This window comes from Cheilinus undulatus, linkage group 7, assembly GCF_018320785.1.
Source record: "Cheilinus undulatus linkage group 7, ASM1832078v1, whole genome shotgun sequence".
Classification (NCBI taxonomy): Eukaryota; Metazoa; Chordata; class Actinopteri; order Labriformes; family Labridae; genus Cheilinus; species Cheilinus undulatus.
This window is the reverse complement of record NC_054871.1, coordinates 23,689,721-23,717,643: the sequence shown is the minus strand read 5'-3', so window position 1 is coordinate 23,717,643 and position 27,923 is coordinate 23,689,721. Positions and strand designations below refer to the sequence as shown.

Here is a 27,923-nt window from a genome sequence, read left to right as displayed (position 1 = left end):
TCTAACCTGACTCAAAATAACAAAAATTTTAAAATCTTTTTCCTCCTTTGAACAAGGCAAAGAGCATGCCAGTATTTTCTTTAATAGTTAAAACAATTCCTTTTAATAAAGCATATTACTTAAATACTTTGAACCTTGGCTGTTGACATTATCTAATGCTGCTCATTGTAATAAAGTGGCTGATAAAAACTGGGAGTGGCTTGTACATTTCTTAATCCACCAGCCACTGTGGGAGGTAGGCGATAAATTACACAATCCCAAAATACAATATGCTGCACATATTTCTAGAATGATACATGCCTTGATTTGATGACAACAATAATAATATTGGGAAATCTCCACATGATAATACTCCTGATACTTTGATCATTAAAATTAAAGCCAAGTCATTGAATTCATCAGCCTAAACCCCAGTATGCAGACCAACTCTACCCGAGCTAAATTAAATATTGACTGGTTATTCTCATCAGTGCCAAGTTCACATTTACTGTGTTTGTGCAACGGTTCAGCAGAAGTGAGACATGCAGAGACTTGTACAGCAAACTGATTTTAATGGATTTGCCAGTTACATAATGACATTGATCTTGAGTGGTCTGGCCCAAATGAAGCGTGTGCTGAGGAGTGATGTGCCAGGGGAGAGCAAAGGCAAGGAGTGCCCAAGCAAAGCATTTACTTTCACAGAAACAGCATTGGAGTCTCAACATTGGAGACTATTTTTGTCAATAACATGAATTAAAAAAAGAAAAAAAAAAGGTCTTAATAACAAAAAAATCCTCCTTTGACCACACAAAATTGTAAAAAAAAAAAAAAAAAAAAAAAAAAAAAAAACATTGAACATACTAAAGGCATACACATAAGCCTGTGTGCACCAAAAACAATAGAGGTGTATTGCATTCACTGTAATTTTAATACAGTATCTGATCTGTTGTTGATTTTTAAAAAAAACAACAGGGTTGTTTATCCAAAAAAACAGACGATAATTGTCCTGCTAATTCTGTAAAAAAAAAAAAAAAAACACATTAACAAGATATTTATCTCTAAATAAATGGGCCTGAATTTTTTTGCTTTTTTTCTTAGTGACAATTTTTCAAATAAATTTGGAAAAACAGATCTTCTGCATAAATGGGACACTAATCTCAGAATTAAGAGAAAAAATAAAATTCTGCTCCGTCTCTACTGAATTGAAAATATATCTTATTTAACCACACATATGCTTGATAAAGCATAATTTCGCAAAGGTCGATTTATCTTTAAAGGCAGTGGTTTTCAGCTGATGGGTCATGACCCAAATTTGAGTCATGAACGAGTTTCTGGAAAACAATGCAGCAAAAAGTCTGATATATGGTAGACCTAAGAGTAACTCCGTTTTCCTGTAACAACAACGGACTTAGTTTTTAAGATCTGTTCATCGGGCGTGGACCACTAGACTACTGGCTCCCCAACTGAAAACAAAGTTAACAAGTTAATTTAGCAAATCCCTAAGAAATAATTTGGGATTCATGAAATCATCTGTATGAAATTGATATATGAAAATTAAATTTTAAAATTAAGAAATTTGTATCAGAAGATATGACACATTCCTGACTATATTTGCAAATATATCCACAGTATATATCGGCAGAAAGTAAAAATACAATAGTGCAGTTTACAGTAGAATTAATAGACCTACCTAGGCTGTAGTTAATTTTTCTCTATTATCTTCATTCCTTAAACATTCAAACTTATTTGAAGATGGAAGTTTTAGGTTCAAACTACATCTAGTTTAAGTTTTCTGCACTTTAGACATTTTTTGTGTTATTTCAAGCAATTTGAACCAGAGAAAAAAATTTCTTTAGATAAGAGATTTAATTTGAACCTTATAAATTAAGCTCCAGAAGGGGTCACATTTTAATTTAGTGCTCTACGTTGAGCAGGTTTTACAGAACTGTTTGTAGCTTTGAACAAAGGCACATGAAGCTTGATTTACTGTTACTGAAAAAAAAATACATTTTGCATGCAATGTGCAAGAATTTTCTTTTTTTTAAGACCAAAAAAAAAAATTGTTTTTCATTGCTCAATGCCCTTATTTGTAAAAAGAATACAGCTTTTATTAAGTTTAGAACTAGATGTTTTTCTAGTTTTAAGTCTGTTTCTGAATATGACAATAGACTGTCACAATAAGGCTTGCAGGGAAATTGTAGCACAGGTATATATGGGTATAGGTACTGGTATCTGTACTGGCTAAAATGAGTTAGGAAATATCAGTGAAAATCCAAAAACACACATCCCTTAAAATAACAATAATAATAATAATAATTATCATAGAGGATGACGTAAAATCAAATTATGCATGCAGGTTCTCTCTGAGCCTCTATAACAAGTCACATTTTGTTCAAATATTTTCGTTAAAAATATTTAAGTGGTCAAAAAAAAAAAAATCTCAAATTTGAGTCACAACTTCTCATTCAGTCAGTGATGGGTCCTGAGGACACACCAGTTGAGAACCACTGCTATAGGGGATAACAGCATAGTTTCTTTGAGTATAGTTAATTGAGCAAAATTTAAGTATTTCAGTATGAGAAACATTGCTGACTCTCAGCCAGTCCGTAGAGTTTTTAGCTTTACCTATGCTGGTCTGAATTTCAACACAGTTCGTATGTGGAGAGCTAATTATACCAGTTATGTGAAAGATGTTATTGATACAGGTTACAACCACAGATTATAAACCAGAGGGGATACATATGACGTTTCATTTGGAGAATGCTATTTTCATTAGATCTAGGATTCGGCCTGAAGAGCACGGGCTTAAACAGTAAAAAGATACAGTAAATACAGCGTTTGGTGATTTTCCTGAAAAACCTCAGACTGCTCACATCACTCTGGACTGACTGCTGCATTAAAGCCTTCCAAAAAAACTGAATTAAAACAAAACAAATACAAACATAAAAACAAAGCAAAAACCAGCACAAGATAAATAAGATTAAAAGTGAGGTTCTAGTAAGATTGGCATAAAAGAGATTCTTATGTTACAATTGTGTTAATTATTCACATATAAGATCATTTGTTTTATAAGCTGTTCCCTGATAGGTGAATCCTTGCTGTTTGTGCGCTTAACTGAGGTACAAAACGTTGATCTGCAGTGATTTAAGACTTCATGTACCTCCGAGCATCATCCCGATCGATTGATTCAACCTTAGCCTCGAGATCACCCTCATGAAAACCGCTTACTTCTTTGGATGCTAATGGAAGACAAGAGGAAAAGAAAAAAACTGATTAGCACCATTAAATGAATGCAGCATGACTCAGTTCAAAAAAAGTTTTAAAAAGGACCTACATTAAAGAGAAACAGGTTAAAAATACCAAGAACTTGCATTTTCAAACATAAACTGTGAAACAGCACCAACAGGAACTTGCTGAGCAAGTGAAAATTGGAAGAATATCCCTCAGTGAGTGGCTCTCAGGGAGAGCCCCGTCCGCTCAGACTGCAGCACAGATACAGAAATATCACAGGGCATGATGGATCTGGTCATTCAGCAGGCAGACAGAGGGAAGTTTATAGGGAGAGTGGATGTGCCACAGCCATCTATTAAGTACAGAACATGCAACCACTGCATACCTAACCCAGTCTTGGTCAGCAACTCTTCCTGGTCTGGCTCTCTCTAAATGATCCAAAATGACTCCCACTTGGTCTCCAGGCCTGACTTGTTTTCATAGTGACAGATGTACTATGTTCTGCACCATACAGGTTAAATATTTTCTCTGTTATGTACTCAGAAATGTTTGCATTTAAGTAAAAACGGCAATACATTTTTCACAGTTGATTGACATACAGTATGTCACAGGAAATAAAACAGCACCAGTAGACTTTTTTTTACCTTGCATGGCACACAGCTCTCTGATAACTTGTAACCTTATGCTTACAAAGAAGACAAATGCATAGGTGCATTTTCCCTCTGTTAATAATTACAAAATCACATGTGATATCTGGACACCCTTTAAATCATGGTGGTACTCTTCCGTGAATAAATTTATGTAAAGGCTGGTTAGGAGATGTGCAAAAACATCTTCTCTGCCAAGACAAGCTTTTGGTGTGACTCTTATATCTTGTTTCAAAGGAAAATGTGGTCCAGTTTTGATTAAACTGCCACTTTCCTATAGCTACATCTTAGCTAATAGCTACTGCGGCAGCAGCCATTGGACACACCAGCAGACTCCAGAAAGCAAACCCATACCAGAGCAGGCTGGGAGAAGAGCGAAAACAATTAGTAGCAGCAGACAGCTGAAATTCACAGGCAACAGGAGGTTCCACCAATAAGAGACACTGCCATTATACTCCTGTAGATGATGTAATGCTTTAGCACAATGCTGCAAATAAACCATGTTTTTCTTAAAACAGGGGGAATAGCATACTAACTTGTGTCCTCTAAATGACTATATGTCATTGTTTCCCTGTTTCAGTAATCTTTTGTTAACAAGAACACAGAGGTTTAGCAGGTAAAGCTGTTAATGACTACAAACATCTGAAAATAGAAAACTAACTGAAAAAAGCACATTGAGATTAAACTAAGGTGCTTTCACACATATCTAGAACTCCTGTGACTGTCACAAAAACTCCGTAGTTACTTGCATATGTGCAGACAAATGGATGAATAACACAGATTTTTCCTGCTAGACCTCAGGTAAAATTTCTGTAAAGTCCGATTTAGCGAATGTGAGGACACAACAGGAAATATTCAGGAAAAATTAACTGGGATTGAGTTGGAGGTGATGATGGTGATATTATACAGCAACCAGTGCATCCTGAGACTGAGAGATGCTTGGGTGATTAATTTTAACTGAGGAAAAATACCTATAAATGAGGGTTTATTTTTTTTCTCCTCTACTAGCTGTTACTTACAGCAGCATCTAGTGCCTGCTTCAGGTCTTCAATGATGTCTGCCTCATCCTCCAATCCCACTGAGAGCCGGATCAGTGTGTCACTAATTCCCAGGATGTTCCTCTCTTTTTCCGGAACCGACGCGTGAGTCATTATCGCCCTGAAATCACAATGGAGACAAAGCTGCTAAGACATGAGCCATACACAGAAAAAAGATTTTCCTGCTATAGTAAGAGTTAGAGCTGACATGCTTAGTTTACAATAGAAACAGAGTGCTTCAAATAAAATCGGTATTTTTTTTTCTTGATCTCTATTCACCTTCTGTGGCACCATTGTCACATTACATCTGAGAATGAAGGCTTTACATTTAGGTTTTTCTACATATTTCTCTTACCAATTGAAATTTTTAACTGTATTTTTATCATGCTGATGAACTTAACCTCTTGAACCCAGAGGTCCCCCAACTGGGGGACTTTGAGAGGCATTGGCAAACACAGTGTGAAATAATGCACTAATCAACAAAGAACATAGTGATGTTGCACATCAAATTAAACAGCAGAACTTGGGCTACAAGACTATAAAAACCCTTTTAACATGCCCCAAAAACAACTCAAACAAAACTAAATGAATTATGACATATCAAACTCCGTACAGCTCCACTGTGTCAACCCACTCGCCATATTTCCACCTCTACCACTATGACACTTTATGAAGAACACACGATCAACAGCTCAAATGAAAGCAGAGAATCCACAGATTCCGATGATATATGCCAAACTAGTCTAAACCAAAGTATCAGAGAGATAGAGGCCAAAGAATCACAAAAACAGAAATCGCTTTTCCAAACTATAATTGTGAAATTTCTCTTTTTCTAAAAAAAAAAAAAAAAAGAAACAAAAGAAAAAAAATTCTCCTTTCCTATGACACTAAAATTATTCAAATAGACCTTGTGGTTGCACAGATATACCTATTTTATTATGGGTATTCAATTTTCGAGCAAAAACCTAAAAAATAGGCTCAGGGTTCAGAAGGTTAAAAAGCACTTTTTAAACATGAAAAACAGCACTGTTGAATGACTGGATAATTGAAATCAACTGTTTACCTGTACAATTGAATAATTCTTGTATTACAAATTCATACAAAAATACTTACGGGTGTTCTGCTAAACTTTCATATCCACCCAGACTCTCAGCTATCGCAAACATCTGAAAAACACAAGGACATGATTTGAAACAAATTTGGAGCATAGGTTAAGTGTACAACTAGTAGAAAGTTGTAGCTGGAATTGTAGCTGGATTTCTAATAACATTCACATGATAACAATAGCTGCTCAAATCATTAGGTCAGATGACATCTGTCATGTTTAAAATTTGAAAATGTTTATAAATCTTCTATCTATACACTAAGCTCTTCTACTGGATTAAAAACATTATAATATACGAACAGAAATGACTGCGAGTAGCTGGGAACCACAAGCAGTGCATGGAAAAAAGGCACACCTTCTATTCTCCACATTTAATTATGTGAGACAGAGACTCACTGGGCATGTCAACAGTGTGTAACCTCAGAATTGTTAACATACACACTGGAATGAAAACAGAGTCATGGCACAGTCATAATGCATCCTGAAACCCTGGTGAGGTTCTTTGCATATGCATCTGTGTCTGTTTTATCCAAGCGTTTTTCCACAGTCAGGGTATCTAGTCCTGTCATTTTGCTACAGGTACTCTAAGCCAGAGAGGTGAATACATTATCCACATCAACCAAAGAAAAAAAATGTATTTACTTTAAGGTTACTGAGGAAGGCTGTCGCATGCTCCAGTTGCCCCTTAATATAGAAGGTGATCATCCCAGGACATCCGGTGCACTGTCTCTTCATTACATCATGCTGTGGGTGAGAGGGCAGTCCTACATCAGAAGATGGAGAACAGGACAGAACTAGTCAGGATGGATAGCAGGATGTTTGTTCTTCACCTTAGTGAAGGCAAGTAGAGGCGTGCTAGCATACAGGCAGTTTGTGGGTTTGAATACACCTTAATGATGTGGTCTAATTATTGTTCATTTCAAATGTACTCTTACACCTTTGGCTTACTGCCTTCTTACAGCTACAGGGGAGTGTATTTTATGTAGCTGTGGATGTCATCTAAGGCAATGGTTGCTATATTTAAAATGCACAAGTTAATGAATAGATTGAGGTTGCATATAAAACAATCAAGATCATGCAGCTGTAAATGAGTAGCAACTTTTTTACAAGATAGAATAAAGGAAAGGTTTGTATAACTGTTTTAATGCTTTTCTACTAGGGAGGGGATTATATTTTTGCTCATAAGCCAAGGTCTGTTGGACTTTAATCACCTGTAACCCCTTATTAAACAAAAGTGTTAACTGTTTATACTGAGGTCAAGTGGCTAAAAAAACCTCTTTGACATTGTGAACCCATATAACCCTTAAATAATTCTGTCATAACATCACCTCATTTATTGATAGAGTTCGCAGCAGACTTCAACATACAGTTAAAAGAAAATAGCCTCTGGTGCTTTGGATTTAGCATGTCTCAACAACAATTTGGAATGAATATTACAACACAGAAACATCACCTGGGAAGATGACACGATCCACCCGGGGATCGGCCTCCAAGAACTTAGCCACAGCCATGGCGTTCTTGAAATGACACTCCATCCTCAGGTGTAGCGTCTTCAGTCCTCTGTTACACAGGTAACAGTCGAAGGGAGATGGGACACAGCCAAGTGCTGAACCAAGACAAGATGAGAGAAAACACAACAATTATACTAAGACATGTTTAACACAGATGTAGCAGACAACAAAAGTATACACTTATACTGCAGTGTGAAAAGGTTTCAAGTGTGGTCTTAACTTTAGCTGTGGGGAGCATGTTGGGGTGGTTTAATGAGTGAATGTAGGTCAGGCTAAAACAACTGGGTCCCCAAATACAGAGTGTGGCAGAGGCAGGCAGCGATTATACTCTCTGACTACTGTGACCTTGAATAACATCTTATTACAGAACCATATCTGGTAAAACTAGATCAGGCAAATGTTTGCTCTCTTGCCTGCCATGACCTAAACAGCTAGCTCGCTATCCAGGCTCAGGATCGGGAGGAACAAAGCTTCGTCTGCTCTGGGGTTTTGAAAATTAGATTTGCACATATTAACTAAAATAACCAAACCCACACTTGGGATAGTTTGTTCAATGGCATGGTTTTTGGCCCAGCTATAGGGGCAGACATTGCAAATAACCTTTGGCTGTATATGCTGTGTTACGTGGTCCAATAAATGTGCAGCTCTGTTTTTCTTGACACATGTAGTGGGGCTGAAAAGAGAAGATTGGGAATCGGGCTTTGTCTACATGTAGGTGGGAAGTTTGGGGGAAAAAAAAGATGTTTTTTTTTTTCTTTGCATTTTGTACACATGCAAACTGCATTTTAGCTCACTGAAGAAAACACTTTGGACAACTGCTTCCATTGTGAAGATTTTTAAAAACTCAGCATTAAAATAAACAGTGAAAACTGAGTCTTGAGCCTGTTAAACCTCACTACAGGTTTCTTCTCTGTTCAAAGTCACTGGTGTGCAACATTATCTCTTTAATTTACATGGCCACAGCACATGTTGCCAAAGTTGTGCTGGTGTTGACACTGCTAACTGGACTTTTTACATGCTTAGTAAACACACAGTTGCTCTCCAACTTTGTTGACGAACAGAGATACCTGAATGGACTATGAGGGTTATCGAGGACACAAAGTCCACCACAGACGTCAACAATTTTGGATGACACCTAGTTCAGATTGGTGGGGTCTCTTTGAAATGACCATTTGATTTTTAAAGGAATGGCAAGAAGGTTTCTGCATGTCAAAGACATCGCTGCCATCTCTGACTGAGCAGATTCCCCCACACAGTGAAGGACTGACTATCAATGACATGTGCTCTTTACACCACATCACAATACATTCTTGCAGTTTTATGTAAACAAAGATATTTCAAGAATACAGATTCAGTCAGGAACACTCTCATCATATATTTGACCATTTTGTTGCAAAATGGATAGACAGTTTGGATGGACAGTTTTACTTGGCAGAGAAGTCTCTGCTCAAAAGATTATCCCTGGGTTAGTCAAGCAGCATGCTTTGACTCACCAAAGAGCACATGGCTGGAAACACCCATATGGATAGATGCATTTATGACTATGTGCATTGCACACAGTAGAGTAAGCTCAAAAGCAATTTATCCATAGTTGCATAGTTTTGAATATGAGGGTGCAACAAGCTTTATGCTATAAAGGAGTAGGCTGGGGTGGAGGAGTTTAAGCTTTGACAGCAGCAGCAGTAGCAGCGTGGTGCATCAGCATTCATGCAAGCAGGGATTAGTGAGAAGTATGCCATGTTTATATACACTTCTGTGTTGAGAGAAAGATAATTCAGATCAGCTGACCGTAAGCTGATCACAGCTGGGTGAACGACTACCATGTCCTGCATGAACTAACGATAGCGTCATATGTGTGGACGAGGTTATTTTTGAAAATGTAGGAGAAAAATCTCCCTTTTCAAAAACACCTGTATACTTTTACACAAGGTCATGTTATTCCCTTACTAAAGAATGTATATGCTGGTTCAGATCTAGTCTACTGTGCAGTGCATTAAATCATCTGCTGGGTGGCATTAAGTCATGCACTATTTTCCTCTACTCACCATTTTGCAAAAACTTCAGTCGGTCATACAGATCTTCCCTGTTCACAGAGATAAGACCCATTACCACATCACTGTGACCTGTCAAAATAAAAGGAAGGATAGAACATGGTGAGATTTACAAAAGAGAGAGAGAACGGAATTAATGCAAGTGAACAAGAACCAATTTGCAATTTTCAAATTTATTGCAGAAACTTTTGGTTAAGAATAGCTTTCAAGAATACCAAGGAAAAATAATCATGTGATCACTGATTTAAATCTTTGTATAATACACCTTGAACAGATTCTTTTTGATATTCTGTTTGTAATGTATGCATATGTTGTAAATGTTTTTGTACCGCTTTTGACCGTTGGTATTGCAATGTTTGTTTTCTAGATCTTCTGCACTAACCTGACATGCCAGTTAGTCTGTTTTATATATGTATTACATGGATATATTTCCTATTCATGTGGGAAAACTCCCATAGAAAGTGTTTGGGAAGGGCAGGACTCTTCAAAAAAATCCACAGAAGATGAATGGAGGAACATTCTGTCTGTCAAATTCATGGCAGCCAATGAGAGCGATGAGACAAAATTAGGTTGTACACATGTGCTTCTCCTGAGTGGACAGGATACCGCTGCCATAGTTGAGAATGGAAAAGCTCCTCAGTGAATATTATTCATGTCAAGACCAGTCAAGAAATGTGCAAAAAAATCTCTGCCAGGACAAGCTTTCAGTGTGACTCTTTGTATTTGTTTAAAAGAAAATGTGGTACAGTTCTGATTAAACTGCTACTTCCCAACAGCTACATCCCAGCTAACAGCTACTGCAGCAACAGCCATTGGAAAAACAGGTATTTTGTCAGTTTGTGCTACCTGTTGAAATGTGCTACTTTGCCTTTGTGTATATGGGGTGAATGGTTAGGGTTAGGGATAGACTGCTATCATTAAGCACAGCAGTAGCAAATTCGACAAAGTAGAAGAAATAGAGCATTGACAGACCCCACCCGTAACAATCACAAACCCACACCGTAGCAGGCCGGGAGAGGAGTGAAAACATCTTTTCTGTACTGAAAAGGTTTCAGTGTGGCTCTTTGCTCTTTTTTTTAAAAGAGAAATGTTGTCCAGTTCTGACAAAACCACCACTGTGGCTACGTCTGAGCTAATCACTCCACTAGCAGCCATTCTATACAATCACTCAGAGGACAACAAACCATCACCCCATAACCTGCCGAAGCAGGTCAGAAGAGGAGCAAAAACATCTTTTCCATCATGAAACGCTTTTAGTGTTGTTTTTACTCTTAATTTCATAGAAAGAAAGTGGTCCACTTCTGATAAAACTGTCACTATGTTGTAGCAACATCTGAGCTAACCACTGCATCGGAGGTAGCCATTACAGACAGCTAGTTTAACTAAACTCCACCTTATTGACGCTGATTGGCTCGAGCTATGTTTGATGCTGCACAAACATTTTAGTTTGGACTGATTTGCCTGATGACAGAGATGGAGTCTGGCAAATCCATCTGCTATGCCAGGTGAAGCCTGCACCACAATAGTGAATTACTGTAGCTATATGGTTGACTCTGGCCCAACAGTAGTGTTGTACATGGCCCCTGTCAATGTAATAAGACCCAGTTAGCTTTGATAAACAAAAGCAGATAAGATAATGTAGAAGCTTTGCTTTTATATGAAAACCTATTTTCTAACACAACCACTGCCTTATAGAGCAGTGATAATTGTTTGAACTTGGTGCAAAATCATGTTTGTGTGTTCTGGGCACCCTGATAAACCTCAGAAAGACAGAAGAGCTACAGAAATGTTGTGTTTTGTCAGATTTACCCAAAGTAAAGTAATATCATGGAGTCTGAATGTCTGATGAAAAGTAAACCACATTTTAGCCTTGTTTTAGTCCGCCTTCTGAATACTTAACTTACTTTCAATCAGAGTTTTGTCATCAAACATGTATTTTTAGCTAGTCTTAGTCTCATCTTCCTCATGGAAAATGTATTCAACTAGCAATTTTAGTCATAGTTTTAGTCAACAAAATTATCACTGAAATAAATGTTAACTTTTAAATACATGTATTTTTGGTTCTCTTTTTTTATTAATTATATGTGTATGACATTCAGCATCATTGCTTCTGGTCAACCTGTAACAACTGTGTCAGAATTTCTGTCTTTTTATCTTCATTTGTTTAAGGATGTCACTTGTGTCTTTTTGCTGCACTACATGTAAAGCTTTGTTTATCTGCACAACAACTTTTAAGGGCAATTAGTGTAAAAACTTTGGTCATGTTGGAAGTCAAAGTTTATAACGTACCGTTCATATATTTGGTGGCTGAATACATGCAGATATCAGCTCCCAAAGCCAAGGGGCGCTACAAGAGCACAAGACAAACAGACACATGTTAATCAGTGACTCATTTCCACATGAGCTGGAATTCAACAGCTGGAAACTATTAAATCGCTGCTTCAACTTCAAAAGAGCGGGAAGCTCACATCTGTCGCTCTCACCTGGAAATAGGCGGACATGAAAGTGTTGTCCACGACCACCACTATGTCTTTGTTGTGCTCATGGACCAACTCAGAACAGGCTCTGATGTCAACAACCTTCATGGTGGGGTTGGTGGGTGTCTCAATCCACACCAGCTACAACAGGACAGAGATTATGTCATGTCATTGTTGCTGCATCATTAGGAGGGTAATGTAATGAATGATCATTTGCTGGTACTGGTTTACAAAAAAAGCTGATTCATAATGACTTCCACAAAGCAAAGGAAAACGCACGCTTATGCAACAATTATGCAACTCTGAGGTTTGGGAGTTTTTTGTGCGTTAGTTATAGACCTTAAATAAAAAAAAAACTGAAAACAAGCTGTGCTAAACTCACACCAGCTTAGACCAAAAAAACAATCCTTTGACTTACTTTGGTGTTGTTCTTTAGAGCCGCCTTCAGCTTCTCTGGCTTTGTACAGTCAGCAAACGACACCTCAAGGGCAAATTCCCTGGCAATTCTTTGGAAGTAGCGATTTGTGCCTTGTGATCAAGAAATTGACAAAACACATGATATGTTTCGAATATCACCATCAATTGGGTATGTAATGGCACATATGGGAAACATAGTATGATAGCTTTTCTTACCTCCATACACGTCATCCATGCAGACAATGCCATCGCCAGCCTTTAGTAAGTGTGTGATGGTCAATGTGGCTGCCAGCCCTGAGGCAACAGCAAGGCCTGCAGGAAAAAAAGTACCAAAGACTTTGAAGTCACAAATCCGTTCATTATTAGAAGAAACAGACGTTGCTGTTTGCGCATTTTAATCTTTTTTTCTAAGCTTCTTTGTTAAAAAACAATGTGATTACTTAATGGTTGTGTGGAATATGCTTGGCACGTAACAGCCTTACTTACTATACTTTGCTCCATCTAAAGCAGCCACAGCCTTCTCCAGGCAGTTTCTTGTCGGGTTTCCACTCCGGCTATATTCAAACCCCTACAGAAAACAAAAATAGAAGACATTTCAGTCACCAAAATCATGTATTATCCTAAAAAGATCATTCTTTTTTGCGGACATGCTGCCTAATGCAAGTGATGACCTAGCTTTTTAACACATTCTATTTCTGCTCTGGCTTACTGCTATCACAAGCACCCAACACCAGTGTTAGTCCACTGTTTGAAGACCTGCTAATGATGCTGGTGTGCAAACAAGACTGACAGCTGCTAGAATCACTAATTATAGAGTATTTATTGTGAGTTACGACATCAATGCATGCTTAAAATAACATGGTTTCGCCCAGTAATTTAAGTACTCTCTGCTGACTAAACGACTGCCAGTATTTGAGCTCCCTCGTGGGAGAAACTATCAAGTTTTTCTTGTTTGAGACAATGTAAAAACATGCATCCTATTGTTTTCTTTACATAAAAACATTTTTGTTGCTTTATCAAGAAAATTACAGGGAAAAGTGACTATGAAGGTAACAGGTGTTTGGGTTCAGTGAAAACTTTAGTGCTTCAAAAGCAGTTGTGAAAGAGAGAGAGGTAAATGATAGGAGTAGTAGAGGCTGCTACCTTTAGACACAAATGGAACTAAAGTAGCCTTGAACAGGGAGCTTATGTTCTGTTCTCAAAGTGCACAAGGCCAAATAACCCTTGATAATGCTTTTCTAGTTTGGCAAGTTTCCTCGTTTTACAACTGAACAAGCAATGGGCGCTGTTTGGGATGTTCAAAGAGGTAATTCAAACACTATTCTGGGAGCATATGGCATAGTCAAAGGGACTGAAAATACTACAGAACAAGGTCAAGAGGTCATGAGATCAGCATGGGCAGCGGGCTCAGCAGGTACTAGTCAATTAATTGAGGGGAAGTAAGAGCTGTAGCATGACGGAAGCAAAAACAAGGATTAGGAAAGGCAGTGTGGAGAAGACTAAGTACTGTATATAAAAACTGAAACATACCACATAAACTTTAGACTATAAACATAAGTGGAGAATGATCTGGCTAACACAAGAAATACATTTTTAAACAGAGTTATATGAAAGTAGCCTAACGGTGCATTCCCACCAAGTGGTCTGTTTGGTTAAGTAAGTTTGGTCTGGTTTGAGCGGTTAAACCCTGATTTTGCTTTGTTTCCACAGACTGTTATATCCTTTTTTGGTAGATGGGGGTGTGTCTAGCTTAATCATTTTTGGTTGGATAGGTATGTTTGGCACCCCAGCAGGAGGGTGCCAAAAAGCTAGGACAGTATTGATTGGTTATTGGATAACCTTTTTCCAACTTTTGACAGTGGAAACACAAATAATAGTGAATCAAACTAAACCTTGTGGAAACACACTTTCATACTGAATGAGTGATCTTTATGCATTAACAACTAAAGTACAAACAGGGAGTAAATGTGTAACAAGCACCATTTGAAAGTGTATCAATACTCTGGTCACATATTTATTCCCTGTTTGTACGTTAGTTGTTGATGCTGTAAAAATGCCTCAAGATAAACAGAAAGACATCAAGGTTCATTCATGCCTCAACTAAACAGATTGCACCTTTGTTCCAGACACAAGAAAACCTAAATGACCTCTGCTCTCTTTCATTTTACGACATGCTTGTCTGTGCGGCTGTGGTAACAACAGCACATTCAAACACCAAACCTGTAGCCCGAAACAATTCATGACTAACCCACAGTATAATCATTGCCAAAGACATTGACAGTTCTTATGAGTCAACTTTTCAAACAGTCTTAACTGAAAGGGGAAAATGCATATTAATCCAGTACAGCTTAGTCAGGCCTGGGATAGATTTTACAGTAAGGCTGTGCAGATCTGTGGGATTTCTGAGAGGCAGTACAGGTGGATAACACATGTCACATGGGATTGATAAAAAGAACTCTGCATTGTCATTCCGGATAGTTCCCCATGAAGTGCCCTGTTCTAATGTAACACAAAACAGGACAATACAAAGCCTTATAAAAAGCATGCATGGGATAGTATCTGGCACTAATTTTGTTCACAGACTCTAACTTTGGCTCTGTTCTGTTTAAGCTTCTCTATAATAGACAGTTATTAGAAAAAGGGTTAGCAATTTGTTAGATGTATTGAGGACCTGAAAGGATAGCCAAAATTTATATTTTTTGAAGGCCTTATTTATATATTTATCTGATAATTAAAAAATATGAATGTGGTTCATATGCCACTTAGCTGCTCTAATGGTTGATTACATACTGGGGTTAAGAAAATGTCTGTCCCAATTCAGTGTCTTTAAATTACATATTCTAAACAGACTCTACGAGACACAGAAACTTCATCTTGCTACTACTACCCTACAATAATTCATAGACCACCTAAGTCCTCGTGCATGACCCAGCATATGAGCTATACGCACGTGCATAGCACCAGATGGTTCCCATCACCCCCTTTGGCCCCCCCTCTCTTTAAGTAACCAAGTCCAAGTCATATAGGGCTACTTACAGCGTGGTTTCCTGGTCCGTTCTGCTTGAACGTGGTAGATAGAGAAATCGGTGGTACCACAGCCATTGACTTCCATTGCTCCGGTTCCTGTCCTACATGTATAGCTTCTGTAGCAAATGATTTAAAGGCTGTGCTGAAGCCAGCGAACAGCTCGTTCTGCTCGTCTTGTTTGTGATTTTGCTCCATGACGGTTAGCTCCGACAGACGTGGACTACTGTTAACTCAGCTTGTCTGAGAAAGCATTGCCGCTATATGGTGAAGAGGAAAGCCATTTAACGTAGGCCGTCGCTGCGCTTGGCAGCGTCAGCCAATCAGCGCTCATCAACAAGCGGGGAACGGCCGAGATTGGTGGGCCTACAGGGGCGTCCAAACCACGTGACTGTACACGTTGCTTGCGTTCTTTAAGTGTGTACTGATGTAACGTTTCCTGCTGTTTGAGTCAGGGAGGTCATACCGTTGTAAAACGTTCAAGTTTCACATATTTACTAAGCTTCCAATATCCTAACTTTAATTTTTAGATTGTCATTACAGTCTAAAGGCTAGATTTTTAAATACCATCACAACAAGCGCTTAAAATGGAAAGAAATACATTTACTTGAAGTTGAAATCTACAAAATAACAATCAAATAATTCTTAATAGTCAAACAAACAACAATACACTCGGTGATCTAACTCACCTCCACAACTATTGGTTCAGTTCAAAGATTTCACTGTTAATTTCTTATGATGTTTTTCCTCGTGGTACTGTCAACAGAGAAGTGTAAGTTGCGTTTCAAGTTTTGTACCGTAGGGGGCGGAAGTGCTCTGTATTGAGACCTCTGTTCTGCTTTGGCTTGTCAAAAGCTCAGATCTAATACTGAACACCCAAGAAGTTCCACAGCAATGGAAAATAAGTTACTCAATCACGTATATAATAAAATGCTTTGAATAAAACATGCCTTGATTTTATAATAACAATATTAATAGAAATAATAATGATACTACTACTACTACTACTACTACTACTAGTAATAATAATAATAACAATAATAACAGGAAAAAAGAGAAAGAAAACTAGGAAATACTAGATTGTTTTTGATATCATACACACTAGTGTACAAATGCTTGCCTGCGGGATCTGAAAAGTGCAAAGAAAAGTCATATCTAGACACAAAAACATCAGAAACATTCATAACTGTATCCGAAGAGAACTCATCTCTAGCTTAGATAAATCTGACAGTGTTTTGTCTGAATGTTAGTTAATGCCATTGAATATTGTTATACATCATAAAAAATAAGACTATTTGAAGGATCTTGTCGACTAGAGCGGAAATGTTATGTATTTTTGGAGAAATAGATGCAAAAGGGATACAAATACAGCTGTTGACCTTGTCTGAATATACACGGCAAAAACAGGAGTGTTGATATTTTAGTGTTAAACATTTCAGTGTTGTTTTTAACTCACAAAGTCAATTAGGCATGGTTGCAATGTATTAGTAATAAATGCTTTAACCCACATGAACATACAATGTACCTACATGTGTTGAAAATACACTTTAAAGTTTAATGAAATAACACTGTGAGTGTCAAACCATTTGAGCATTAAAATATCAACACTTTCTGAAGTGTAAATTTAACTCAGAACCTGTGGGAATTAGACTCAGGGAGAGTGATAAATTTAACACTATGGGACTTGATGATTTTGCTGTGGAATTAAATATGACGAGGGTAAATAGCTTTGAATTGATGTCTATGCCTGTTAATAATGCTATTTTTGTTGATTAAAAAAATCATTAAATGTTATTATCCTGTCTCACCCTTTCCAGGGGACTGGATTAATGTTTTGTATGTCCTACTATAAAATATTAAATATTGTTTGAAAGAATAAACTTTCCTAACAGGAGGGTTCTGTTTTAATTTACAGTATTTTTTATCAGGATGGAACTGAACAGTACAATGTAGTACATTAAAAACACAAAATTCATATACAAGCTGTTATTGGAACATTAAACAAAATGGTTAGAAATACACAATCCCCACTATCACATAGAAGTAGCTATCATATCAGAGCAGTGAAATCCTACCATTGTCTTCAAGCTAACCAATGTTAATTACAATCCAATTTAATATAAATTCAATGTCATTAAACACCCAACACATTGTATCAATTCCTACTAATTATAAGGATATTCTAATCGTGATATTTAAACACTGTTACTGAATTACAATAGCCTACTTCTTCCATCTTTGCCAACTCGTAGCCTAAGCACTCAATGGGAGGATGTATAATAATCCCTGCATATCACAATGTCAAAAAGGTTAAATTCATTGAATCAAAAGTTCAGAACATTACTATTTTGAAGAAGATTTTAAAGTGGTTTCTCTGTTTATGTGGAACAATTTCCCCTTTTTTCTTTCCTTTTAAAAATGTGGTTGGCTATTTTTATATACTGTCTTATGTTATGTAGACCTATTTAATCATCCTATAAAACGATACAAGTTTTTATATCTAGTAAACTTTATTCTTCCCTGTGTAGAATATTTAATTATTTCAACTGGAACCTCTGGAATTCAGCATATAAAATGTATTGCAGGTGACCGGTAGTAACCTTTGCTGAACTCTCGCGATAGTACGGGGCGGAAGAGTCGTATCTTCCTTAGTAGTCAACTGGAGCCGCTTATGTTGTAGAGCAACCAATAACCGACGACAGCTTTGGACGACAGGAGGAGGACAAACTGTTTGTTTTCAGAGTAAACCGTCGAACGAGAGCCTGTACTTGTTCGTCCTCGAACAAACGGTCTTTTTTGTCTGTGAGGCGAAGAGGCAAGTGTTTTCATGTTGTACAATTTACAGTGTTTGCGAGGAGACTTCCAACTGGCGAATCGCATCAGTTCGCCCGGAGGGTCATCGTCAGAGACGACACCCTCTGCTCCGTCAGCGTCAACTGTTTAGAAAATGACCGGAGAGAAGATCCGCTCCCAGCGTAAGGACCACAGGCCGAGCAAGGAGGAGGATTTACTGGAGCCGGACGAGGAGGCAGCCACTGGGACGTTCACCGCCTCCAAGACGAACAACAAGAGCAGAGCGAGTAAAATCTTCAGCAATCACAAGTTAATCAAGTCTTCATCCACACAGCAGCAGCAGAACCACCAGTCCCAGATTAATGCTAACACCAACACACTGTCATCATCAGAAGTCATCGATGACAATAACAAAAACCCTATCATCCGAACTGGGCAGGACTTTCCGGTACATGAGTGCGTGTTTAAAGGAGATGTCCGGCGCCTGTCATCGCTCATACGGACTCAGAATATCGCCCAAAAGGACGTTCATGGTGAGTTTGTCTGCTCCCCATCTCTGGAGGCAGCATCTCAAACCCTTTCACGGTGATTCCATGATTTCAGCATCCGGTAAAGCTTAGTTTTAGTTTGCTAATAGGCCATCCCTCTTTGGCAGCACACGAAATAGGCGAGGCTTCTCCTTGCCACAGGCCTGGATACAGAACTGAGCATTAGTTTGATTTCATTGCCTTACAGTGCCATCCAGTCAAGTTCAGCAGGTGAAAGGAACCAAAAAGTGGGAAAAATTGTTATCTTAACACCAGAGGCTTCAAAATAATCTAACTTCTGCAACTTTTCAGCATCAGAATTCACAGATACTCGAGGTATAAGTCATGTAGTTGTTCATAGTGTGTCAGGGTTTCTCCATAGGCATCTCAGATAACATATCAACATTTCTAAGGATTCCTCTCCGGACTTAAAAGGTCACAAACTTGTTTTGTTCCGGTTCACGTGCATTAACAACAGGATGGCCTGAACTTGAAGCACAGTGTCAGCACTGGAATGTGGTCCGTCCCCATGTCTAACCTCAACTTCGTTGTCCAGTCAACCCCAGTTGTAGACAGATCTGTTCCAACTTTGCTTTAGGAATTGAACATTTACTATTTAAAACTTTTTTGTCTGGAAGGTTGATTTTTCTATGTTGCTGAAGGTTGTGTTTATCTGCACCTTTGTTATGCTATTATGAATACAGGCTAATAGATAAAGCAATCAGTAATGGAGTCCTACATTAGATACACATTATAAGTAAGGCTGTCAACATTTTAATACTTAAATCATTATGATGCACTGATGTGAAAATCAGGGCCAATACACCATTTTTTTACAGCACAGAAAATGATGCTGAGGTTATTTTCTTTCTGTTTTGGTGTAGGGCTCACACAGGGCCAACATGTTTCTGAACCAGTACATTTTTGGCTACAACATAGTAGTTATTTCTTCAATTACAGTTTTTGTAAATGTCCATTCAAGTAAAATTAATTTTAAGTTTTGGGGATATTTATGGGAATTTTTAGGCTTGTGGTACAGTTTCACTGAAACAAATGAGGAATGTTTGACATACTTACAGGATACTTTTTCACGGAATACTTTAGAATATGTGTTGGACTTTTCATAGAGATTTTCAAGAAATTCAGAAGTCCTTGTTGTTCATCATCAAAATGACTTTCTGACTTCTTAAGACCCACAACAGCTGACCAACTGGCGGACACACAGCCAAATCATCTGCTCTAAAACCAATCCAGTGCTGTATTTTCTGCAGAAGCAGGACCTTTAGGAGATTTGTGGACATCATTTTTGGTCCAAACTAATTCCTGTTCAGAGACAAGGCTGAACTTTTAAACTTATCTGGTTTACTGATCCCAAAGATGTAGAAGAAACTAAAAATGCATTACAAACAAAAGCTCAGGTCTCAGGAGGTTAAACAACTTTATCTTACTTATCAGAAATGTTCTTATGAGAGGAATGGATCCACCAGATATTGCTGGCACCTCGTATACACTGATTGAATTACAAAACTACATAAGCAACATTTAGGCACTTACACATAAACTGCTAGTATAATTAATTATGTATTGCTAATTATATTAATTGCTAATATAATTGTGCCATATACAGTATGTAGGAGTAAGTTGCAATTTTTAATGATTGAATAATGCTTGCCTTGTACTTTTTTCTGCTGTGGTATTAATGAAATGTATCAATATTATTTTAATCTTACCAGCTTAAAGTCTGGACAAAAAGTACTAGTTGTTTATCAAACCATTTTAGATTATCTACTTTTCTACAGTCTCTAGTTCTTCTGTGTAATAGGGCTGCAATTACTTGTTTAATTAATTTATTAGAGATATTTTCTCAAATAATAGTTGTCTTTAAATTCCCAAATATGGTTGTTGAATTCTTTCCACCCCACTTAGATAAAGATGAATATTTAATTTTATTTAGTTTAACAGTAACTTGCAGAAGATGTCACTTAAAGAAACTAGAAGAATGGAATTAAAACATAATATTTAAATGGATACATATATCAAAAATTCAGTGATTCATCTCTATTGTACTGAAGAAAGAAATTCACAGAAATCATCTGGGAATTTTGGCTGGTTAATCTAGACTTGGCAGGGCGCAGACATTGGAAAAGAGTTTCATTGACTTGAAGTAAGCAAATAGAATTTGGTTCACCTCGGGTAGCCTGGTTTGGCAGTAGCAGTCTTGAAGACAGATTAAGTTACAATTTTAGGTGAAGAAAAGAAACTTGAACTTCAGTCATGCTTGTTGGCATCTCTGATGTTCCACTGCCCTACCTCTGCATTTCTCACGATGTAAAGTGTGACCGCTGGCTGATACCCAGCTTACGTTTACCCACATCACATCAGGGCTTCTACAGGGCTGGCCTTCTTTACTTTGGATGCTTGCCAACCACTCCTCTCTTGGAAAAGGAGCCCAAAGGAGCTGACGGGGCACGTTGCCTTCCTCTTGAGGGAATTTCCAAATGCTTATGAGGCACATTTTACATCCTGGGAAGAAAAACCTGAGCTTATCCAAACCTGGCTCAAATATTGTTTTCCCTGAATACATTCCTTTCACTGTTTACTTCATGGGTGTTGATATGCAACAACGCTGTCAGTTAAAGCCCTTCTTTATCAGGGGTGCAGGAGGTTAATGGACTGTATTATTGCTAGTTATGGCAGGGGCACACAAACACTTGGTGTATAATTTAGAATTTACTGGCTTCTGCCTTCCAGTTTAAACACCTAATTGACTCTGAGAGTGACAGTCCTGGAGGCACAGTGCTTGTCACAGACTCTCTCCTCTTATTGTGATAATCAAATGCAGCTGATGACTTCCCTTTTTTCCCCATCCTATAGGAAACACACCGTTGCATCTGGCTGTCATGATGGGGCACAAAGGTGAGTAATTTTTCAAAGATTTACCTCCATGTGGTGTATTTTTATCTCCCTGTGTCTCTGCGGTATTTCAAATGAATCCCTCTGCGACTCTGTGTGTCTTTATGCTTTATCTGTTTTATTTGTGTATTTCTGCACGTGTATTTTAAATTCCTCTGTTTGTTGTGTGTTCATTTGTCTGGATGAGCACTAGCAAACAGATCGCGCCACATGCATCCCAGAAGGCAAGATGTTCATGCATGAATTAAGAGGTTTTGTCTGGTGAAAACTAAGGAAAGTAAATCAATTTTTTTTTTTCTAAAATGGAAATACTAGAACAAATGTAATTACTGGGAATTAGATTATGATGATACTACAAGAAATTAGATCCCCTGCTGTGGCTGAAGTCTCTTGTCCTGAGAAATGCTCCACCACTGGCTCAGTGACTTAACATCTGGGGAAAAGATAGTTAGATAAGATTATATATGTAATCTTCAGCTTTAATAATATTTGCTGTTAATTATCAAAAAGTTAACTTGGTTATTTAAAGGAGCTTCAATAGAAAATGGCGCAAACATTAAAATTTTTAGCCTGTTTCATATTGATTGGTACAGAATTGTATTTTTAGGTAGAAATTAAAAGTGTAACCAGTTGTGTTTGGTATATAATACAGGCACAATCTGTTTGACGTATTGGTAAAGTGTGTCAGGATGTATCAAAGCATTGTAGAAGTTGTTACATGAATTTGTTTTTAGCTGAAAGCATGTGCATCAAATATTAATGCACTGATCCTCATGGAAGCGATGCTTACATTTAATATCACAAGGAGACTTCAACATGCTTGTAAAAAATTAATCCCGTCTGTTTTTACAGCAGACTCTCAGAGAAGCATAGGGTTACCCGCACTGCATGTTCCCATTTGTTTAGCGTCTGCCACTCGAGCACGGGTTTCAATTGATTTTTCATCGGCAAAGTTCAGTTCCTGTCGCCTGAGCGAAAGGTCCCGCTTCTCCTGATGCCTATTGGTAAATCACGCTGCGAGGGCTGTAGTGTAGTGGCGTATGGGACGCTGTAGAATTGATTTTGCTAATGAGGTTGCCTGTCTCCTGCCTGAGCAGCCTCACTGTCCTCCAGGGACGCTCAGGCCAGACAGACTGAAGGCTACAGCATGAGATCATAGTCTGGGTGTGGCTGGTCTGTTGGGATGGAGAGGACAAGGCTGTTTGTGTTACAGCTGAGTGCCTGTTATTTACAAGGCTGTTAATGACAGTGACACATGTCTGTAGTCCATAAATTTGAAAATCCAAGCATTATGCACCTGTGGTTCTGTACATGCTAAAGACAAACTCAGGAAAACTAAGGAGGCCATGGATGCCCTGGGCAATGACATGTCAGGCCCTGCAGTGAATCCTAAACTCCCTACGTGCCTCAAATTCATGATCATGACTGTATATGAGATTAATTTTGAAGATATAAGATAACCTAGTGGTTTATGGAGCCAGTATACCATCATGGTCCAGGAAAGTCTTCTTTTGAAAGGCTAAAATGTTGCCACTAAAGAAAACAAGATTATCCCATTAAACTGCATGTGGATATCAGTGTTATTATGGACTGTAATATTCCATTTGTCTTGAGAAAAACAACATTAGTCCCAACCTCAAGGGCCTTGTCAGTGCGATTCCTCAACTCCTGTTTGATTTGGTGTGTAGCATCAATGCTGGGGAAGTGAGTGAAAAAGCCTCTTCACTGATGGATTCAGCCCAGATGAGACTGGGTGGTGATGGCGGGGTTTTTAACAACCCACAGAGCCTCTTAACAAGCGCTTCTTCTGTAGCCAGTGTATGTAGTGAAGCATTAGATTAGCACTTTATTCCTCCATCCTGCTCTGCCTCTCTCGCTACTCTGTTTCGAGTCATAAGTGACTCGAGCAGCACCTCTGTACACCTCCTGCATGTGCAATCAAGCTAGAGACCCAGAGGGGAAGTTCTTATTATCGATACTTCTGCTGCTGTGTATCTGGTCGAATCAGAGAGCCAGCCAAGCAAATGAGTTATAGGCTAAATGTTAATGTATCCAGGCAACTTTATTCGATTCGATTCATATAAATGAACTGCAGTGTGATCATTCTTTCCCAGCCTCCTACAAGGAAAAAACAAGCTTTTACTTGATTTGAAACTGACTGAAATGAAGAGTGAAACCTCTTTATGGCCCACTAATACAAAGAGGCAAGACTGACTATTTCTAGAGTAGAATTTTATCATTTAAAGCATGCCGAGGAGACATTGTCACATTTTCTAAGGTAAAATCTCATCATATGTAAATTTAGAACAGAAATAGAGTAAAACAGAATAGCTTTATTGTCACTGTAACATGTACAACAAAAATTCAAAGTGCCAACCAGTCTCTGTAAGGAGTATAAGGAGTTCTTCATTTGATTGTCAAAAGAAAGAAGGATTAGATATTTTTTGTCAGAAAACTGTACCTTCATATTAAGTGACGGATAAACAAAGAGAACTAAAGTTTTCCTTCCAAACAAGGTGGCAAAAACACAAATGAAAAATTTCCTTATTTTTGGTGAATGCACAGAAGACTTTTTTCTGATGAAGTTTTTTGTATGCTGCCAGCAAGAAAGGAAATTAAAAGAAAATAATTGATAAGAAAGAAAAATCACCTGGCATTATGAATTCAGTCATGTTGATCATGGTAAGGCTCACATTTCCTCAGCCACAAGTTTATCTCAACAGAGGCCAATTTAGAAAATTGATCAGTTGTTGTTTGCATTTTCAACAAAACCAGCTAAATACTGTAACTTTTAAAGACTTTAAATTTAAATATGTTTTCTTCTGCGATGTGTATGCTTACAAACTTAATGTCAATTTTTGGTTGGACAATACTGTTGATGGAAAATACACCTTGGTTTTTAGAATTATATATATATTTTTAACACAAGACATAATAAGTGTTCAAAATAAGTAATCAAATAAAAAAATCCTTCATTTTAGCCCTTTGAAACTGAAATCTACACTGAGTTAGCGGCCTAAACATTTTGAAACTTTGATTCATTTTCTATATCATGTACCAAAACTTTAACCCTTATAAGCTTGAAGCCTCAAATTATAGCCAGAAAAATTTTTTTTTGGAACTGAGATGTTTATGTAACCTTACACCAAAATCCAAAAAAGGAAAAATTGCCATAAAATATCTGTATTAGACATTTTTGGCAGTTTATAATCCACTGGAAAATCTATTTAAATCATTTATCAGATTGTGTACAAAACTTTTTTTATGGAAATTATTAATCATGTTCATTAGATAGAGGTCTCACAAAAATGTGTATCGAATATGATACAATAAGCTTTAAAGGGTTTAATACATTTCTTTAATAAGGATGGTGGGTAGAAGGAAACTGGAAAATTGCACAGATCAATGCATACCAGTGTATTAGGGCAATTTAGACAGTGTGAAGTAGTTTATGTGCAGTTTTTGGAAATTGAAAACAGGAAATTACCCTATATTGGGTACCTAGGACCTTTTTTCTATTTTTGTTGTCATGATATCTATTTTGACTGATTTCTGTTAGAATCATATCCAGGTTTAAAATTCAGGTATTGTGATAACCTTAACCAAGTCACTTCAAGGGCTGTGCCAAGATCAGTGTACAGTGCCTATAAAGTATAAAGTTTTCACCCCCATGTATGTTTTACCCTTTGATAGTTTTTATAAATCCATCATGGTCAATAGAATTTGACTTTTTGGCAACAAAAATGTCTTTAATGTAAAAGTGAAAACAGATTACTACATAGTAATGTCAATTAGATAAAAAAAAACATGTAACATAAAAAAGGGACTCTATAAATATTCACCCCCTTTTAAAATGACAGCCCCAATTCAACAGAGGTCCAGCAAATTGGCGCTAGTACTGTCACAATTAGTGTAACGGGGATCACAAACGCAGTGAGAGTGTCTAGTGGTTGTAGTATAAAGACACCTGTCTCTAGAAGGTCCAGTCACTGGTTAATCAGTTTTCCTGGCTGCTATTATACCATGAAGACAAAAGAACACTCCAGGCAGCTCAGAGAAAATGTTATTTAAAGATATAAGTCAGAGGATTGATACAAAAAATTCAGAGGCACTGAACATCCCCTGCATTCAGTTTAATCCATCATCAAGAAATGAAAGGAATATTGCACATGTATAAATCTGCCTTAATCAGGGCGTCCTCACAAACTGAGTGACTGCGAGGAGACTAGTGAGAGAGGCCCCCAAGACACCCAGGACTACTCTGAAGTAGTTAACAAGCTATAGCAGCAGAGATGGGAGAGACTCTGCATACAACATCTGTTGCCCGAGTTCTTCGCCAGTCAAAGCTTTATGGGAGAGTGGCAAAGAGAAAGCCACTGTTGGAGATACCTCATTAAATCTCAACTAGAAATTGCCAAAAGGCATGTGGGAGACTCCATGGTCAAGTGGAAGAAAATTCTTTGATCTGATGAGACCAAAATGGTGCTTTTTGGACAGACAAGACACTATGTTTGGTGGACACTAAACACTGTACATCACCACAAACACACTATCCCCACTGTAAAGAATGACGGTTGCGGCATTGTGCTTCTTGGCAGCCGGCCCTGCAAGGCATGTAAAGGTAGAGGGTAAATGAATTCAGCAAAATATAGGAAAATCATGGAGGACAATGTTATAAAGTCTGTAAGAGAACTACAACTTGCGAGAAGATTTATTTTCCAGCAAGACAGTGACCCGAAGCATACAGTGAAAGCTACACAGAAATGTTTTAAAGACGAGGTGAGTGTTCTGGAGTGGCCGAGTCAAAGCCCAGACCTCAGTCCAATAGGGAATTTGTTGCTGGACTTGTAAAAGGGCTGTTCACCAAAGATGCACAAGGTGCATCCACTAAATACTAACTTAAAGGGGGTGAAAATTTATGCAGCCATATATTTTATATATATTTTATATATTTCATTGACATTACTTTGTAGAAATCTGTTTCACTTCGACATTAAAGAGGTATTTTGGATTTTTTGATTGAGCCATAAAATCAATGAAAGGGTAAACATCCAAGGGGTGAATACTTTTTATATGCTTTGTATATTTGAAAATGTGAATCAGCAGAGCAGTGATTTTTAAATGAGACTCCGAGTCAGTTCTTTAACACATATTTTTAGCCCAGAAAATGTTCTCTAGTATCAATATTGGATAAAACCTCAAAGCTTGAGAGTCTACTCCCCCTTAAACCCTGAAAGGCTGAGGTCTGTCCAGAAACTGGCGGATTCAAAGCACAGGACACATGGCCCGGCTTTTCCCTCCTCGGTTATGTAATGTATATCTGCTAAATGTTGTCATTATTATTACACAATCATTGGATTTAGCAGGGTGATATATAGGCCAAAGGCCAGAGGGGAGGCTTACATCAGAAAGCGAAGCGCTCTAGCACTCGACATCAACCTCTGTTATCAGCAGCTCCATCCCCGAGCCCCGGCACGGATCAGACTCATACATAAACACAGAGGTCTGCTCTTTTTTTGGTCTGCTGATGTAAGGCTGTTTGTGAAACACTCAACAGTTACATCCACTTTTTCTGCTTATTTAGTTAAAGCACACATCAATTTGGCAGATTTTAACCAATCTTCCTAAAGGAGTCACAATTTGGAGTTCAGGGCTTAAGCATGCAGATCACATAGAGCAGAAACTGGGCAGAAGTTTAAAAGAAATCAAATTCAGACAAGTCATGAGCCAAATCTTTGAACCTCAGCTGCTCCCCTTGTGTGATTACTGACTCCCCCTTTGGCTTGTCTTTGTTCATTCTCATTTTCTGTGCCACACTTTCACCTTAAAGCACAGTCTTCAGTATACTAGAGCAGTAGTGTTGCTTGCAATTGTTTCTGTAGCCTAAAAGCTCTATTTTTCTCTAACTATACTCCCGGGACTGGCACATTTCTCTTTGTTGTTTGGGTGAAATGTTTAATTAGGGAGAGTTTTAAAATGTATTCCTCTCTGTCATAAAGAATGTATGAGATCCTAGCCTGTTTCTCATTAATAAATAATTTTGAGTATGTAGATCAGGGGGTGGTGAGGTACTTTAGAGTCTATGACAATGTTTCTGTGCCACACTCTGGCTCTGTGAGTAAGGTACCTTAGGCTGTTTTTTAATAGCTTTCATGCTGATGTTTAACGTAGAAACAAGTCTCAACATGAGGGCAGTAACCAGTTTGAATTT

General features: G+C 37.9%; 2 protein-coding genes across 2 annotated transcripts in view; one reads left to right on the top strand and one right to left on the bottom strand.

Moving 5' to 3' along the window:
• Positions 1-928: 928 nt before the first annotated feature.
• Positions 929-15,756, bottom strand: LOC121512574 (cystathionine gamma-lyase-like). The gene is made up of 12 exons (XM_041791901.1): positions 15,492-15,756; positions 12,942-13,023; positions 12,672-12,767; positions 12,457-12,566; positions 12,045-12,179; positions 11,851-11,908; positions 9,556-9,633; positions 7,453-7,605; positions 6,642-6,763; positions 6,008-6,060; positions 4,877-5,015; positions 929-3,218 (listed from the first exon to the last, which is right to left on the bottom strand). The coding sequence occupies exons 1-12, from the start codon at positions 15,675-15,677 to the stop codon at positions 3,204-3,206; spliced, it is 1,227 nt and encodes a 408-aa protein (XP_041647835.1). The 5' UTR covers positions 15,678-15,756; the 3' UTR covers positions 929-3,203.
• A 2,338-nt stretch (positions 15,757-18,094) lies between these two features.
• Positions 18,095-27,923, top strand: part of LOC121512382 (ankyrin repeat domain-containing protein 13C) — a 42,747-nt gene continuing 32,918 nt past the window's right edge. The window contains exons 1-2 of the mRNA XM_041791622.1: positions 18,095-18,805; positions 21,674-21,715. Of these exons, the coding sequence (XP_041647556.1) occupies positions 18,427-18,805; positions 21,674-21,715 (421 nt within the window). The 5' untranslated portion in view covers positions 18,095-18,426. The remainder of the gene's footprint in view (positions 18,806-21,673; positions 21,716-27,923) is intronic.

Coding starts and splice junctions, on each gene's coding strand:
- LOC121512574 (XM_041791901.1), bottom strand. CDS start 15,677: ATGGAGCAAAATCACAAACAAGACGAGCAGAACGAGCTGTTCGCTGGC. Junction 11,909..12,044: donor TCATGTCCGCCTATTTCCAG/GTGAGAGCGACA, acceptor GTGCTCTTGTAG/CGCCCCTTGGCTTTGGGAGC. Junction 6,764..7,452: donor GGATCGTGTCATCTTCCCAG/GTGATGTTTCTG, acceptor CTTCTGATGTAG/GACTGCCCTCTCACCCACAG.